Here is a 16,566-nt window from a genome sequence, read left to right as displayed (position 1 = left end):
GAGGCTTAAAAATAAGCCTCTGGGGGCAAGCGTGCAAGTTATAGGATGGACTGGCTTTAAGAAGTGTTTCTAAAGGGGACAAGAAGCTCCCTAGGGAAGAAGCTTCCTCCTATAAAGGCAGGGACCTGTTTACAAAAGCTCATATACCTTGAAATTATAGGAATTCTGTACCTGTGGGGGATACTGGGTGGTCACAACTCAAGAGATGGACACAACCAACGCAGTATCTCTCCAAATCCTTCCTTTAATGTCAGGTAGTGCTTCAACCCAAACACACACAGGATACAGACTGTAGAGAAAAGGACCTGAGGGCATCTGAGTCATGCATGGTATGCTAAGTACAAACCTTGGCCCCACGCAAGGAGCAGTCAAGGGCCTGGAAGATTCACCTCTTCATTTCTCTTTCCTGTTGGGCTTAAAGTCCATGGAAGAGAAAGCTTTCAATCAGTGGAACCAATGAGGCGTCAGGGCCTTGGAGGGTAGATTTGGTTGTACAGTATTACAAAATATATTTAAGAAAAAAACAGCCCAGGCCTCCCAGCAGTAGCCCAAGTCTCAGCTGGTCCAGTGGCCCAACCTCTACATGTAGGTGTTAAGACAGGGAAGGGGGAGAGAATGATTGCTGGGCATTGGTGTCAGTTCATGATGGAGCAGCATAAGATTTTCCCTGCCCTGTGAACGTGCACATATATTTATAGCCCCCTCCCCTCAGCCCTGCTCTGCTGCAAGGAAGCGGCTGAGAGTGAGTGACAGCTGGGCACAAAGTGTTTGGTGAGACCAGTTATGGGGTCTAGTGCAGTGAAGTCAGTCTTTCATTTAGGACCTACTTTCACACAGGAGAAAGGAAAAACCAGAAAGTTCTATCTCACCCTTTAAATTGAGACATTCCAACGTATATAATTACCTGTGTCTCAGCTCAAAACAGTCCTTTAGCTTCTAAGGTTTGAGTATGGAAAACATAATGCAGCTCTTCTTAGTCCAAGCTCTAGCTTTTGGCAAGACTGTTGCAGACTTCTAACTGATGGGCAGAAACATCTGCGGTGATGAAGGCAGCTACTGAAGGAATTCCAGGAGCGTGAGACTGAGTTGCAGAGCTGAGTGCTATCAGTTCCCTTTTCTACTGATATCTTCTTCCTTCAGAGCAAACTTCCTCCTTAGAACCTCAGAGATAAGAACAGCAGGATCGTCCTCCTTCAGTGAACTCCGGCTCCTAGAAATAGAATAATAGCTTGTTTATTGAGTACTTTGGTTTTTCCAGTAGTCATGTATGGATGTGAGAGTTGGACTATAAAGAAAGCTGAGCACTGAAGAATTGATGCTTTTGAACTGTGGTGTTGGAGAAGACTCTTGAGACTCCCTTGGACTGCAAGGAGATCCAACCAGTCCATCCTAAAGCAGATCAGTCCTGGGTGTTCATTGGAAGGACTGATGTTGAAACTAAAACTTTTAATACTTTGGCCACCACGTGCGAAGAGCTGACTCACTGGAAAAGACCCTGATGCTGGGAAAGATTGAGGGCAGGAGAAGGGGATAACAGAGGATGAGATGGTTGGATGGCATCACTGACTCAATGGACATGAGTTTGGGTAGGCTCCGGGAGTTGGTGATGGACAGGGAGGCCTGGCATGCTGCGGTTCATGGGGTTGCAAAAAGTCAGACATGACAGTGACTGAACTGAACTGAACTGATTGAGTACTTACTCTGTCCTGGGCAGTGTTTTGTGTGTTGGGATACAATCTCATTTACTCTTCAAAACACTCTTGTGAGGTAGAAGCTATTACAATCCTTTTTTACCAATGAGGAGATTGACGCACAGCAATGTTAATGACTATGCCGAAAGTCATTAGTCAGTAAGCGATGAGTCAAGAGTTTAAAACCAAGCTTGCAGATCTCATCTTTTAACTAGACATAGTTTTACTATTTCCTTCAGTGGCTATAAAATGTAGGCAAAGGACCATTAACCTGTTGGTATTGGCCCGTCGTGGCTAAGCTTCTGCTCCCACCTACTGGCTCTATCTTACAAGCAATCCAGAATTTATAGTTAAATGTTCACATCATAAGGGACCCATGGGAGCAAAACCAGTTCCAGATTAGGGTAGATTCAAATTACCTGATAACCTCAGGTATGTTCCTGGAAAGTAGCTGCTTGAAATCCTAGTGAACTTACATACATACATCCTCATGAAAGCATTTTATTGGTCATTATGCTAGACATAAGGGCTAAGATTATTATTAAATCTTGAAAACCAAACCAAGAGGAACTGCCTTCAGTCTGACACATTTCTGAACCTTGAGGACAGGACTACTTTCCCATTCTTGGTCATCAACCCAGCTCCTCCTATCAACAAAGAAGAAAAGATCCCGGGACATGAGTGAGAAGAAGGGCTTAGCAGCACGGGATCACAAATCTAACTGGTACAAGAGACAAGTTTAAGAAAGTTGGAGCGTCAATCTATAAAATACTGATCAGAAGAAAGCAGCAGCAGCAGAATTTGGGAATGCTGAAGATCAAAGAATTGTAGGTCTGTATGACCAGCCTTACTAGGGACAGGTAGTAGGATCCACTACCAGCACCTTTGTCTAGTTTTCAGAAGAAAATGGGACCAGAAAACAAAAAGGGATCTTGTGTGAGGTGAGTCACCGTCTCTTTAAGAGTAACTTTATTGTTTCAGGAGACAGCCCTCACCTCCCCAGCCCTGAAAACTCTTCTTTTTTTTATAAAGGCAAAAGAATTTTTAATGGCATAAAATGAATAAGCAAACAATGTACAATGTCTGAGCCCTAGTTAACTCATGTGTAGCTACAGACTGATTAATCTGTTTGTACGTTCACAGATGGTTCTGTAATTAGGACACTTACAAAGGACAATTCTGAAATGTAAGATTTACACGTCTACAGATACTGGCTTATTTGCATCTGTCCAACAATTTTTTATTTTTTATTGAAGGATAATTGCTTTACAGAATTTTGCTGTTTTCTGTCAAACCTCAACATGAATCAGCCATAGGTATACATATATCCCCTCTCTTTTGAACCTCCCTCCCATCTCCCCCGCTATCCTACCCCTCTAGTTTGATACAGAGCCCCTGTTTGAATTTCCTGAGCCATAGAGCAAATTCCCATTGTCTATCTATTTTACATATGATAATGTAAGTTTCCGTGTTACTCTTTCCATACATCTCACCCTCTCCTCCCCTCTCCCCATGTCCATAAATCTATTCTCTATGTCTGTTTCTCCACTGCTGCCCTATAGATAAATTCTTCATTACCATTTTTCTAGATTTCACATATATATATATGTGTTGGTTATCAGTTCAGTTGCTCAGTCATGTCCAACTCTTTGAGACCCCGTGAACAACAACATGCCAGGCCTCCCCGACCATTACCAACTCCCGGAGTCCACCCAAACTCATGTCCATTGAGTCAGTGATATCATCCAACCATCTCATCTGTCGTCCCCTTCTCCTCCTGCCCTCAATCTTTCCCAGCATCAGGGTCTTTTCAAATGAGTCAGCTCTTTGCATCAGGTAGCCAAAGTACTAGAGTTTCAGCTTCAACATCAGTCCTTCCAATGAACACCCAGGACTGATTTTTTTAAGGAATGGATTGGTTAGATCTCCTTGCAGTCCAAGGGACTCTCAAGAGTCTTCTCCAACACCACAGTTCAAAAGCATCAATTCTTCTGCACTCAGCCTTCTTTATAGTCCAACTCTCACATCCAGACATGACTACTGGAAAAACCATAGCCTTGACTAGACAGACCTTTGCTGACAAAGTAATGTCCTGGCTTTTTAATACGCTGTCTAGGTTGGTCATAACCTTCCTTCCAAGGAGTAAGTATCTTTTTAATTTCATGGCTGCAATCACCATCTGCAGTGATTTTGGAGCCCAAAAAATAAAGTCAGCCACTGTTTCCCCATCTATTAGCCATGAAGTGACAGGACCAGATGCCATGATCTTAGTTTTCTGAATGTTGAGCTTTAAGCCAACTTTTTCACTCTCCTCTTTCACTTTCATCAAAAGGCTCTTTAGTTCTTCACTTTCTGCCATAAGGGTGGTGTCATCTGTATATCTGAGGTTATTGATATTTCTCCCAGCAATCTTGATTCCAGCTTGTGCTTCCTCCAGCCCAGCATTTCTCATGATGTACTCTACATATAAGTTAAATAAGCAGGGTGACAATAAACAGCCTTGACCTACTCCTTTTCCTATTTGGAACCAGTCTGTTGTTCCATATCCAATTCTGTTGCTTCCTGACCTGCATACAGGTTTCTCAACAGGCAGGTCAGGTGGTCTGGTATGCCCATCTCTTCAGAATGTTCCACAGTTTATTGTGATCCACAGAGTCAAAGGCTTTGGGATAGTCAATAAAGCAGAAATAGATGTTTTTCTGGAACTCTCTTGCTTTTTCCATGATCCAGCAGATGTTGGCATTTTGATCTCTGGTTCCTCTACCTTTTCTAAAACCAGCTTGAACATCTGGAAGTTCACGGTTCACAATTGCTGAAGCCTGGCTTGGAGAATTTTGAGCATTACTACACTAGCGTGTGAGATGAGTACAATTGTGCAGTAGTTTGAGCATTCTTTGGCATTGCCTTTCTTTGGGATTAGAATGAAAACCTACCTTTTCCAGTCCTGTGGCCACTGCTGAGTTTTCCAAATTTGCTGACATATTGAGTGCAGATGTATGTGTTAGAATACGGTATTTCTCTCTTTCCGACTCACTTCACTCTGTATAATAGGTTCTAAGTTCATCCACCTCATTACAACTGACTCAAACGTGTTCTTTTTTATGGCTAATATTCCATTGTGTTTATGTACCACAACTTCTTTATCCATTCATCTGTAGATGGACATCTAGGTTGCTTCCATGTTCTATCGTAAATAGTGCTGCAATGAACAATGGGATACATGTGTCTCTTTCAATTTTGGTTTCCTTAGGGTATATGCCTAGGAGTGGGCTTGCCAGGTCTTCTGGTGGTTTTTTAAGGAATCTCCATACCGTCTTCCATAGTGGCTGTATCAATTTACATTCCCACCAACAGTGCAAGAGCGTTCCCTTTTCTCCACACTCTCTCCAGCATTTGTTTGTAGACTTTTTGATGAGGGCCATTCTGACTGGTGTCAGGTGATATCTCATTGTATTTTTGATTTGCATTTCTCTAATAATGAGTGATGTTGAGCATCTTTTACATGTGTTTGTTAGCCACCTGTATTTCTTCTTTGGAGAAATGTATGTTTAGGTCTTTTCCCCACTTTTTGATTGGGTTGTTTGTTTTTCTGGCATTGAGTTATATGAGCTGCTTGTATATTTCGGAAATTGATCTTTTGTCAGTTTTATTTGCTATTATTTTCTCCCATTCTGAGGGCCGTCTTTTCACCTTGCTTATAGTCTCCTTTGCTGTGCAAAAGATTTTAAGTTTAATCACATCCCACTTGTTTACTTTTGTTTTTATTTCCATTACTCTAGGGGGTGGGTCATAGAGGATCTTGCTTTGATTTATGTCATCAAGTGTTCTGCCTATGTTTTCCTCTAATAAAGAGTTTTATAGTTTCTAGTCTTATATTTAGGTCTTTATTTTGAGTTTATCTTTGTGTATGGTGTTAGGAGGTGTTCTAATTTCATTCTTTTACATGTAGCTGTCCAGTTTTCCCAGCACCATTTATTGAAGAGGCTAAAAACAGCTTTTTAACTGCATTAAAAACACAGCTGCACACCTGGCCTCTGGACTTTGAGGTCAAGATGTCAAACATTTCAATGCCCAGGAATCTACACTTAAATAAACACTTCTGGTATGTCCCGTGCAGTAGGGAAACACTGCAAGCAGGTGACTCTCAGGCTGGAGCTCTAGGGCTTCTCTGCTAGATGAGTTTCTCATGGTAGGTATTTCCCAAATCCCCTCACACTCCCATCAGAAACATCTAGAGTTCTACTCCTTGGGTGTTCTGTTTTGCTAAGTTTAAGGTGTATTTTGAACAAACCCAAGCAATTCTGATAGGCAGCCAGGGTTAGGAACTAGGAGTCTCAAAAGTTTGTTTGTAAATCTGTGTTTTCAGGGTTGGTTTGAATAATGGACCTCTGTTTAAAGGGAATTCTCCTTCCATCAAGTAAGTCTACTTTTTTGAGATACTAAAATAACTATTATGAAACTGTACTTTGAAGGATGGGGCACAAGGACACTTATTACTAGCAGTATGAGAACCAAAGTGGTGAAGCCTCGCTGGAGGACAGAACCTGGATTAGATGAGCCTTCTTATTAAACCTGTGTTTAGTAACATTTGGTTGGGGGTCACCCCAACCAAATGTAAAGTGTTGCTCTTTTCTCAAACTGGGGGCCTGAGGCACTAGCAAGTGGGCAGGAAGCTTTGTGGATGAAATTACCCATTGCTACTAATGAGGATTTACAATATAAGTATTTACTTTCTATTAGATAATTGGCCACAGGCAACTTAAACAATAAACAGACCATCATAGGGGACTTCCCTGGTGGTTCAGTGGCTAAGATTCTGAGGTCTCAATGCAGGGGACCTGGGTTCAATCCCTGGTCAGGGAACTAGATCCCACATACCACAACAAAGATCCCATATCCGGAGTGGCATAATGAAGACCCAGCACCACCCCCTCTGCCCGCCCCCCAAATGATCATCATAAGCTCCTTAACATATACTTACAGATCTTGGCTCTGCTTCATCCGGTGGAAGTCCTTTAGGATACCCATCATATCTGCAAAGCTGCTGGCTTTGGACAGAGAGACGCAGTCATCCTCTTCAGACGAGCTGCAGGTAGCTTTGTGTTCTGGTTTGCAACATTCAGGGCTGGCAGAACAAAGCAGGGGGACTGATGGAAGCTCAGGGACCTCTATCTCGGTCTCCTCGGTGATGTCACTAATGACAAAGGAAGTTGTAGAGTGGAATGAGGATCCAAAACAAGGTAAGGGAGAAGAGATATTTGAACTTCCTGGAGATAAGAAATCTGGCGTTAATGAAGCCGAAGCTGAAAGAGAAAACAATAGGCATGGATGGACATTGGGGCTAAAATACAACAGTTACATCTCCCCACAAGCACCACCTACCAAATATTCATTTCCTGGGCTGACACCATGACATTCTGGGTTCCTCCACTACCTTCCCCTCTCAGGATCTCAAGAAGATGTAGCAGCACTACGCTTTTCCAGTGTTCAGAAGGGCAGAAAAACCTACCCCATAAAGGCCTTGCTTCCTAAAAGCTCCCATTTTGCAGTGGGCAATAGAATAACAGCACTCTTTAGGGTGAAGCAATAGTGTAGAACCATGGCCTGAATTCGTCCTTTTCTCTAACTAGAGCAGTGCTTCTGACTGTGCTCCTTTGAATGCAGCTATCTGTGACTGGAAGAACTGTTCTACAGCAAAAAACCAGAATGGTGATAGTTCTCCCAGTTCCCAAATTTTAATGGAGAGAATTTCCTCAATTTCTAAGTTTATAGGGAATATTTTTGGATTTCTCCTAAACTACTTCAGCATGTCTCTTGGATGATAAAAAAAAAAAAAAATGTAGCGAACAAATATAAATGGAAAACTCAAATCCATTTTCTCTATAAAACTGCCACATGAAGGAATTAAATACATAAAAATTTCAAAGAGAAAACCATGATTTTCACATGTTCTACCAACTGACAAGGTTTGGGAGCTATGACTTTGAGTCAATGAGTAGCAAAAAAGTGAGAATGGGAGGAATATAAGGGTTAAACACTGAGCATCCTGGGAGAGATCCACCTGTTGGTATTTCCTGCATCTGGTCAGCCTATCCATTCCCAGTGATTCTGCCTTAACTGCAGACAGAAAGGCTGAGGGATGGAGATGTGGTTTCTGGTAGAAAGTCAGAGAGCAAGGAAAGGGAAAATATGCTTACAAAGCGGGATGTCTCTCAGTGGTAGGGAATACTTACTTTTAACATTAAAAAGAAAAGCCACTGAGCACTCATGGAAGACATGATCTTAAAAGACATTTGGAAGAGAGTTGGTTTTTGTGACTGAGGGAGGGAATCTGCCTGGGGCCCCAGATTAAGTGAAGATTTTGTTTCTAACCCAACCAGTCTGTCCCAAATGGCTGACAGGAACCATCCAAAGATTATACAGGCTAGCCAGGCTTTAGGGCAGTCCCAGAGCCCTAGACTCTAGCACCCCCGAATCAAGGACCATTTTTATCCCTATCCTGTCCAAAACCTAAGCAAAAACAAACAGCCTGCTATTTGGTCCTGGCTAAAGGGCTCCTACCTGCGTCAGCTGCCACTATTTTGGCAATCTGGGTGCGCAGGTGGCTCAGCTCATCCTGCAACTCGGTGGTGCGGCTGAGGGCTGGCAGGGCTGGCTTCTTCAGGGCCAGGAGCCTCTCCTCTGACCCACGCAGGTTGGGCACTGAGGCATTGCGCTGCATGACGATCAGAGGGCTGGGCTTCCAGGTGTGCCTCAGGGGGCGTGTATCGCTCCTGGACCAGGGAGAGAAAAGTGTCAGAGACATGGGCCAGTGCACTGCTTCCAAAATTCCTTCATACACTCCTGCAAGTTATATAGCCAGATTTCCCTGGTGGTCCAGTGATTAAGAATCTGCCTGCCAATGCAGGGAACAGGGTTTCACCCCGATATGGGAAGATTCCTCATGCTGCAGGGCAACTGAACTATGTGCCACAACTACTGAAGTCCATGTCCCTAGAGCCCATGCTCCACAATGAGAAGCCACTGCAATGAGAAGTCTGTGCATAGCAACTAAGACCAAGTGCAGCCAAAAATTAAATAAATAAAGGAGATTCATCTCCTTGCTCTTAAAAAATAAAAGTAACACAGCCAGGTTCTACTCCCACTCCTAGCTTTCACTCCTGTTGCCCTCCATCTCACTGTTCTGCCAACCACCTCATCCGTGAAGCTTTTCATTCCCCAGCTGGCAGGCTACTGCCTCAGCTACCTGACCCGGGCATAAGTCTCCTCTTCATCTGCAGCAATCCAGGCGATGTCAGCCAGGGTAGGAACTGGGGGCACATCCCTCAGACACAGGTCAGAGATGTTGGGCAGGGTCTGTGGGGAAGGAAAATTCATTAACATTTACTGCCATCGTGATGAGACAACTGGAAACTGGGCAAAATACATACGGGGAACATCTAATCCAGCACTGGAGGTAGGGAAGACTTCCTAAAGGATGTCCCAGTTGGAAGCAGCTTGAATAAGAGGCCAGAAGTAAGAGTCTATGAAATTACAAATAATTCAGCATGGCTGGAACAGGAAGGATAGAGTGGTGGAGAGTTGGGAGAGACTGGAAAGTGAATTAGGAGCTCTGGAATAAGAAGCCATTGAAAGGTCAAGTAAGTAAGGATTAGATGTGAGGTTTTAAAAGATTGGCTACGGTTTGGAGCATGGATGGGAAGGTGAAGAGAGCAGTCATAAGATTTTACTGGAAAAAAGAGTCACACTCATTTGTTTAAGCTTTACTTGTCATGGCTTTTAAGCTATAACTGCAGAAGTAAGTAGCTGTAATGGAGACCGATATGGCCCAGAGCCTAAAATATTTACTATCTGGTCCTCTGCTGACCCCTGGCTAGAGCAAAGTCGTTTTCAGTAGGACTGGCAAGAGTTACTTTTTAACAAGAGATGCCCACTGTTTAGCCTTCTGGCTGTGAGAATACAGGTACAAGGACATGGACCATCTGTTATATCAGCGGGAAATTTCTCCTGGCAAGCTCTTTACAACACTTTTGTAACATACCAGGATCTACATGTTATAGCAACACTGTTAGAAGCAAAGTTGATAATTTGACTATTTACATTTAAATGTTAAAAAATGGCTACTTATACAAAAGGAATCATAATGTAATTCCTTAAAATAGCTCCTCCACCCAAATGAACAACTAGGGAACAGGGAGACTGAGTGACACCATGTTAAATGAAAAATTAGGAAGGTTCAATTATATTCTGTTTACAACAAAGAAAAATACATGCTTAGAAAAATACGGGAAAGAACTAAAATGTGTGTCATGACTATGTGATTACAGGCAATTTATTTCCCTTTCTTTTTTCATAATTTAATGTTTTCATATGGGTAAATTAAAAAATAAATCAATAAGATTCCCTTAAAAATATTTAAGATAATCAATTTACAACAAATGTGGTATTGCTAATATGAATTCTGCTCTGTGGGAGCCTGTGCCCTTGTTTATCTCTGCCCAGCAGCATCCAGCCAAAGTACTGGAGAGGCTATAGTCAAATGTGGGGGCAACCATGACTGACTCATGCTCCCGAGCTATCCTTCCCTTTGTTCCTGATGCTTGAGGCAGCCAGGGCCACATTCAGTCCTAGGCAATAACTGACAATCTGGGTCAAGAGACAACACCCGGCACTGAACCCCAAACCCATTCCAATTCAGACTCCAGATAAGCTCCTACACAGTTTGCAGCTCAGCATCCGATATACAAACTCAGCTCCTTCATTTGTTTCACCCCAGGCCTACATCTTTTCAGGCACATATTTCTGTCTCCTTTGTGTAGGCAGAAAGCTGAAGTAGTTCTTTTGTGTTCCAGCTCCCCAAAGGAACAGATCTTAAGCGTCTAACTTGGAGCTGATGCTTAACTGTTAATTCTTACAGGGAAGCAGCTAGGACTAATAAATGCTACTTAGCTTTCCACTGCACAAGGGAGTCTTATTCATCTGGGTTAGTCTGTGCTATAGTAAAGGCCCCCGGGGCACAGAGGTGAGACTGAAATAGCCCAGTAAAGGAATGGCTAAACTTGACCTGAAAAGAGAGGATGAGGAATCAAGACATCAGGGAAATACTGTAAATAGGTAGCTAAGCAGGGCAAGCCTTAGGGCTGGTGAAGAAAAGCAGTTTAAGTGTTAGTCACTCAGTTGTGTCTGACTTTTTGAGACCTCATGGACTGTAGCCCACCAGGCTCCTCTGTCCATGGGATTTCCCATGCAAGAATACTGGGGCCGTTTCCTTCTCCACGGATCTTCCTGACCCAGAGATCAAACCCGGGTCCTCCACAGTGCTGGCAGATTCTTTACTGTCTGAACCACCAGGGAAGCCCTGAGTGACACCATATTAAAAGAAAAGCAGACTTCATCTCAAAATCACACACAGCACTCAGTGTTCTATGAGGGGACCTGCCAGTGTTGCAGGCACACACCTCAGCACAGACATGGCTAGTCCGGAGATCCAATTCAACAGGGGCCTTTGGCCTACTCTGATACACTGGATTGCTGGAGCCTGATGAAATCTGAGTTGCTTAGCAGAGGCATCAGAGATGTAAGATGATTAATTTATGAGCAGATGGGAAGCTTGACTTGTGGTCACAAGTCTGTGTGCAATCAGGAAGTCACAGTGACCAGGATACATTAAAAGCAGTTAAATATTTTTTGAAAAATGAAGACGTGATTAGGAAAGCAACCTGTCTTGGCAACGCCAAGGAGTCTGGGCCACAGAAGCAGCACCACTCTTTCCTACACTCTGGGTCACTATTTTCCAGCTCACTTACCTCAAAGGATGCCCGGGGACATGGCTTCAGGGGCAAGTTGGTCCCAATTCTTCTCACTACACTTCGAGCAGCGCCATGTGGCTTATTTTGCCAGATTGGGATGGCCTAAAGCACAGAGAGACAGCCGCAACCTCAGAAAAAATCCAACTGCTGTCCCCAGCCTCTCCCCTACCTTCCCTTTAGCAGGAGTCAACCTTCACCTTGGCCAGATACCTAAGAGGACACATACTGTTGCTGAGGCATAGTAAATGCTGGGAGGATCCAGAGAGAAGGGTGAGGAGTTAGCTGCCCTCCCTTCTCACTACAAAGAGTGACAGAAACATACTGACCCCCTAACTGCCCCAATATCAATCATGGTTGGTTCTGCCTGGACAGAGGGGATGGAAGGCAGGACCCTTCAATTCCAAGCCTGGGTGGGGGAAGAATTAACTTGAGGATCTCAGAACTTTCTATAGAACTTTTAGCAGGTCTAGTGCTTAATCTTCCCCACTACACCCTTACCCTGGGAATGCCCCTTACCACATTGGCTTCCATTCCTGACGTTTCAACTGGCTCCTGCACTTGAAGGACAAGGCAGCAACCAGGCAGCGCTAGAGGCTTGGGGAGGCAGGGAGTGTGACGCCTTCATATCAGGCCATCTTAAGGAACACCAGACTTCTCTTCCTGTGAAACAACCCCCACAGAAGACTCAGTGGCCACCACACAAGCACCATAAAACCAGGCCCTAAAGTGGGTGTCAGTTGCTCTGTCGTGTTTGACTCTGCGCCCCATGAACTGTAGCCCACTAGGCTCCTCTGTCCATGGGATTCTCCATGCAAGAATACTGGAGTGGGTAGCCATTCCCTTCTCCAGGGAATCTTCCCAACCCAGGGTTCAAACCTAGGTATCCCACATTGCAGGCAGATTCTTTACCATTTGAGCCACCAGAGAAGCCCATGACTAACAATGAGGCTTCTCTGACATTTCACCTGGAAGAAAACCAGCCAAAGAGGTTGCGCTCACCCAACCATGGCTTCTACAAATCCAGACCCTCAGAGGTTCTATTCCAGATGCACCATGTGAGCTTGGCCAAAGCTGGGAGCCGTCTTGAGTCCTTAGGTTTCCTGAGGCAAAACTTCTAAAAAATATATATATGTATAACTGAATCACTGTGCTATATACCCAAAATAAACATGATGTTGTAAATGAACTATACTTCAATTAAAAAAAATTTTTTAAGTCGGTAAGGTAAAAAACTTCTAAAGATGTAAGTAGAACCCTTTGGTAGATAAAAAAGCTCATGGGAAAGGCAGAGTGTAGGTGCCATCCAAGTCCAACATTCATTCCTGAGGATAAGATGTAAAAAGTCCAGTATGTGCCACCCAGCCTAGCACTGCTGGGCCACTATAACGGGCAGATGTAAAACAGACAACGGGAGAAAGAAGCCAGTCTAGCCGAACTCAGTCTAACAGGCTACTGGGGAAGAGCCAAAACTTTTTATCCTGGCTCAGCCTTCAACTGGTTTAATAGCCTTAGGCAAGTTACTTAACCTTTCAGAATGTAGTTTCTCTATCTGTAAGAAGACAGGAAGAGCTGCCGCTCAGGGTTATCCAGAGGGTCAATCAGTGAAATAAGATTTTAAAGTGCTTAATGAACTGTTGAAACAAGGCACAGATGGGCGGATTCCTCAAAGCTGTCCTTGCATGGTGAGCATTTGCAGTCAATGAACTCATTCAGTCCCTTGTTCATCAAACACTTAATACTCTGTGCCAGGACCTATGCTGGGCACTGTAGGGGCTATGGAAAGAGTAAGACACAGCCACGCTCTCAAGGAACTCACAATCTAGAAGAGAGACAGGACCCGAATACCTAATTCTACCAGAGGCTGAATATCACTGTCTAAGAAAGGCACATTAGGCAGCTGGCCAGGTGAGTTCAGTCCCCTGGCCCCACGGCCCCATAGTGAGTTCAGAGGGGCTAAAAAGGGAAAGAAAACAGCAACAATAGCACAGGTCTAGGAAAAGAAGGTGAAGAGATGTATAAAGAGCGCAGTATGTTAAGGCCATAAAGGTGGTGGTGGGGGGGCGCGCATGTCAGGTAATGGTCAGGTCTCGAGGGCTGGGCATGTTCTAGGTAAGGAGTCAGTGCAGAGCCAAGGGCAGCCTCTGAAGAGGGGATGGGCCGGACTAATCAGCTCTTTCTAGAAACCTCCCTTGGAAAGTCTCTCTTCCCCTCGAGAGGAGGTATTACTCTGTGATACATGAGGAAAGGAAGCTGGGAGAGGGGAAGGGACTGGTTTAAGGTCACTTAGTGGCCATGGCAGTGGAAAGCACCCAAGTCTGGTCCAGATCCTCCTGCCTCCAACATGGGTTCCACCTTCTCAGCAAAGCTCAAGACTTTTATAAAAGTCCTTCAGCGTGCCAGGCTCAATGCTGACTGTCAGTGCCTGCTACAGCTCCACAAGACAGTACCTCCCTGTGTTTCTCACTTTAGTCGCTGCAGTCACTACCCCTCCAAACTTACCTCCAAACTCAGTTAGGCCTAATCCTCACATGGCAGCCAGAGGCCTCTTTTTAGGACACATTGGGAATAGATCCCTGCCAAGCTTCAACCCCTCATGCTTGCTAGAGCCAAGAAGATAACACCAAGACTCTTCAGCATGGCCTGCAGGCCCTCCCTGTCTTTCTCTCCCAGCCGACAAGGCCTGTCCACTCTGGTCCCTGCACGCTTCACCGCCACACCTGCCTTCCCCTGCCCTCCACCCACACTGGCCTTGTCTACTATATTGCCTCTGCTCGAAACCCTACCAGCCTCTTCACCAAGCTCATCCTCAATTACTCCTGGAGCTCAGGTGAAGCACTGCCTCCCCTTTCCGGACCGGCGCCCCGCGTTTCCTCCGGAGCAGCAGTAACTAGATAACGGTGTAGCTTGTGCAGTTTGTCCGAAGGGCGGGGACTTCCAGGTACAGCCCTGAGCCCGCCCCGTACCCGGCTGGCACTCGAGCATTTGTTAAGAAACGAACCAACAAGAACGCCGACTTAGCCTTGAACCCTGCACAAGTGTCTGCTTAGAAGATTCCCCACGGCTCGCTGGCCGCGCGCCTGGTTCCCACCACCTCCGAGCCCGACTGCCCTTTCCGGGGCTGCTGTCCCGGTGTTTTTTACACACGGTCCCCCAGCGCCTCTCGAGCGGGGCCTGGCAGCATCAACCCGGTCCCCGCCGAGGCCGCCGCACTCTGCGCCGTTCTGGGCCGGCGGAGGGGGAGACGCCGCGGGGACCTTTGTCCAGGACACGCCTCCCTTCCCCCCGCAACAGCCCGACCCGACGGGGTCAAGGTCGGCCAAGTTCTCGCCGCGGCTCGGTGTGTGGGGGGGCGCCCACGGACTCAAAGGCCCGGCGCCGGGTCCCGGAGGAAGAGAGGAGGCGGCCGAAACGAGAAGCCTCTGGTGCGGCTGGGTGACTGGGGCGAGCAACTGCCCCCCGGGGACTCAGTTTCCCCTCAGCCGAGTGTGGCGGACAACACGAGTTCCCGCGAGAACCGGCGCGGGCTCAGCAGCCGCGGGCAGCGCCCGGCGCCCGGCACTCGGTCTCGCGACGGGCCGGGCCGGAGGGCCGCGCTCCCGCTCGCGTTCCCGCCCTGGGGCGGCAGTCGGACCTACTCTCACCTCAGACTGCGGCTCCGGATTCACTCACCTCACGGCCCCTCCTACCACAGCGGGCCGCCCAGTCTCCCTCGCCCTCACTTCCGCTGACCCACCCCCCGGAAGCGATCCCTTGCAGCTGCGCACCGAGCCACGGCAACACGCGTCTTCCGGAAGCGGCTCTGCTAGGGGCGAGGCGAGAGAGGAGCCTGCGGGGCCGAGGCGGGGCGATAAAGGGGATACGCCTACCATAGGCCACGCCCCCTCCTGGGGAAAAAGTTGATGGCGCCGGGAAACCACTGAGGTCAGCCGGCTCTTTCCCACTCTCCACGCCCACTCCCCACGCTTAGTCCCGATCCAACCTTTGGAAGGCATCTGTGTTGCTATTCGGCCTCCAGACTGATCGGTGTCTGCTGTCCCCACCTCGACTACAAACTTCAGAAGCTTCGCGCCGGTGTTCAAGGCTCCAGACTCAGTGCTTGCCCCACCTCCTCTCACTCTGGTTCCTTCAGTTTATTTATTTATTTATTTGTAAATTAATTTATTTTAATTGGAGGCTAGTTACTTTACGATATTGTAGTGGTTTTTGCCATACATTCACATGAATCAGCCATGGGTGTACATGTGTCCCCCATCGTGAACCCCCTCCCACCTCCCTCTGGTTCCTTCAGTTTATGCTTCCCAGCCAAGACCCTCTACAGTCTTCTCTGCACCAAGAATGAGCCTCTTTCTCCTCTTGACTCTTGCCCTCCAGTGCTTTGTAGCTTTCTTCTATTTTAGCCGTTGGTGTCACACACTCCTACCCACTCCGGTATATTGAGTTGGTTGATCAGATGGGTAGACTGAGAAGCGAGACCCCAGAGGCCTTGCAAAAGAGATCCACATTCCTCCCAGGCTCACTCACCCACTCTGTTTTTGTGCTCAACGCCCCAGAGTCCTGGTCACCATGGCATCCAGGCCTGCGTCACATGTTCTCCTCTGACTTCAGTACATGACTATGCCTGGCTCCCAGGCTGTTCTTTCCTCTCAAAGCTTGAAAGTCCTAGCTGTCAGGGACAGATGGGCTTCATTATGGGGAGAATCTGTGCTGTCACACAGGCCTCGTGGTCAGACAAACTCCTTCTTACTTTAATGCCCTATTGTTGCTTTCTTGAAATTAACAAATATTTTTTTTCAACAAGGGCCCTGCATTTTCATTTTGCACTGGACCCTGCAAACTATGTAGCTGGTCCTAGTCAGAGACTGTGTCCACCCTGATTCCCACCATACTGCAAATGATGAAATCTGACTTCCAGGTACAGCCTTCTTTCCAGGATGACAAACGGTTGCTTTAATCATCGCTTTCCCGTCCTGGGCAATGGCAGATCTTGTGAATCCACTCCAGTTGCCTTTCTTTGGATGTGGTAGTGCAGTCTTTGTTTTTCCCGAAGATCCCTTTTACCTAGTACA

General features: G+C 46.3%; 1 protein-coding gene across 5 annotated transcripts; it reads right to left on the bottom strand.

Moving 5' to 3' along the window:
• Positions 1 to 224: 224 nt before the first annotated feature.
• On the bottom strand, positions 225 to 15,297 carry MTFR1L (mitochondrial fission regulator 1 like). Of its 5 annotated transcripts, none has more exons than XM_065930094.1 (8): positions 15,142 to 15,192; positions 12,500 to 12,614; positions 12,017 to 12,160; positions 11,498 to 11,602; positions 8,938 to 9,047; positions 8,253 to 8,464; positions 6,673 to 6,994; positions 225 to 1,210 (listed from the first exon to the last, which is right to left on the bottom strand). In XM_065930094.1, the coding sequence occupies exons 3-8, from the start codon at positions 12,029 to 12,031 to the stop codon at positions 1,105 to 1,107; spliced, it is 870 nt and encodes a 289-aa protein (XP_065786166.1). In that variant the 5' UTR covers positions 12,032 to 12,160; positions 12,500 to 12,614; positions 15,142 to 15,192; the 3' UTR covers positions 225 to 1,104. The 5 variants fall into 5 exon arrangements, with proteins under 5 accessions (XP_065786166.1, XP_065786167.1, XP_065786168.1 ...); XM_065930095.1 differs by having other exon boundaries at positions 15,170 to 15,188; XM_065930096.1 differs by lacking the exon at positions 12,500 to 12,614 and having other exon boundaries at positions 15,170 to 15,297.
• Between the last annotated feature and the right edge of the window lie 1,269 nt (positions 15,298 to 16,566).

The sequence above is a fragment of the Muntiacus reevesi genome, chromosome 3 (assembly GCF_963930625.1).
Source record: "Muntiacus reevesi chromosome 3, mMunRee1.1, whole genome shotgun sequence".
Taxonomy (NCBI): Eukaryota; Metazoa; Chordata; class Mammalia; order Artiodactyla; family Cervidae; genus Muntiacus; species Muntiacus reevesi.
The sequence above is the reverse complement of the archived record's forward strand: the minus strand, read 5'-3'. Positions and strand labels throughout refer to the sequence as shown.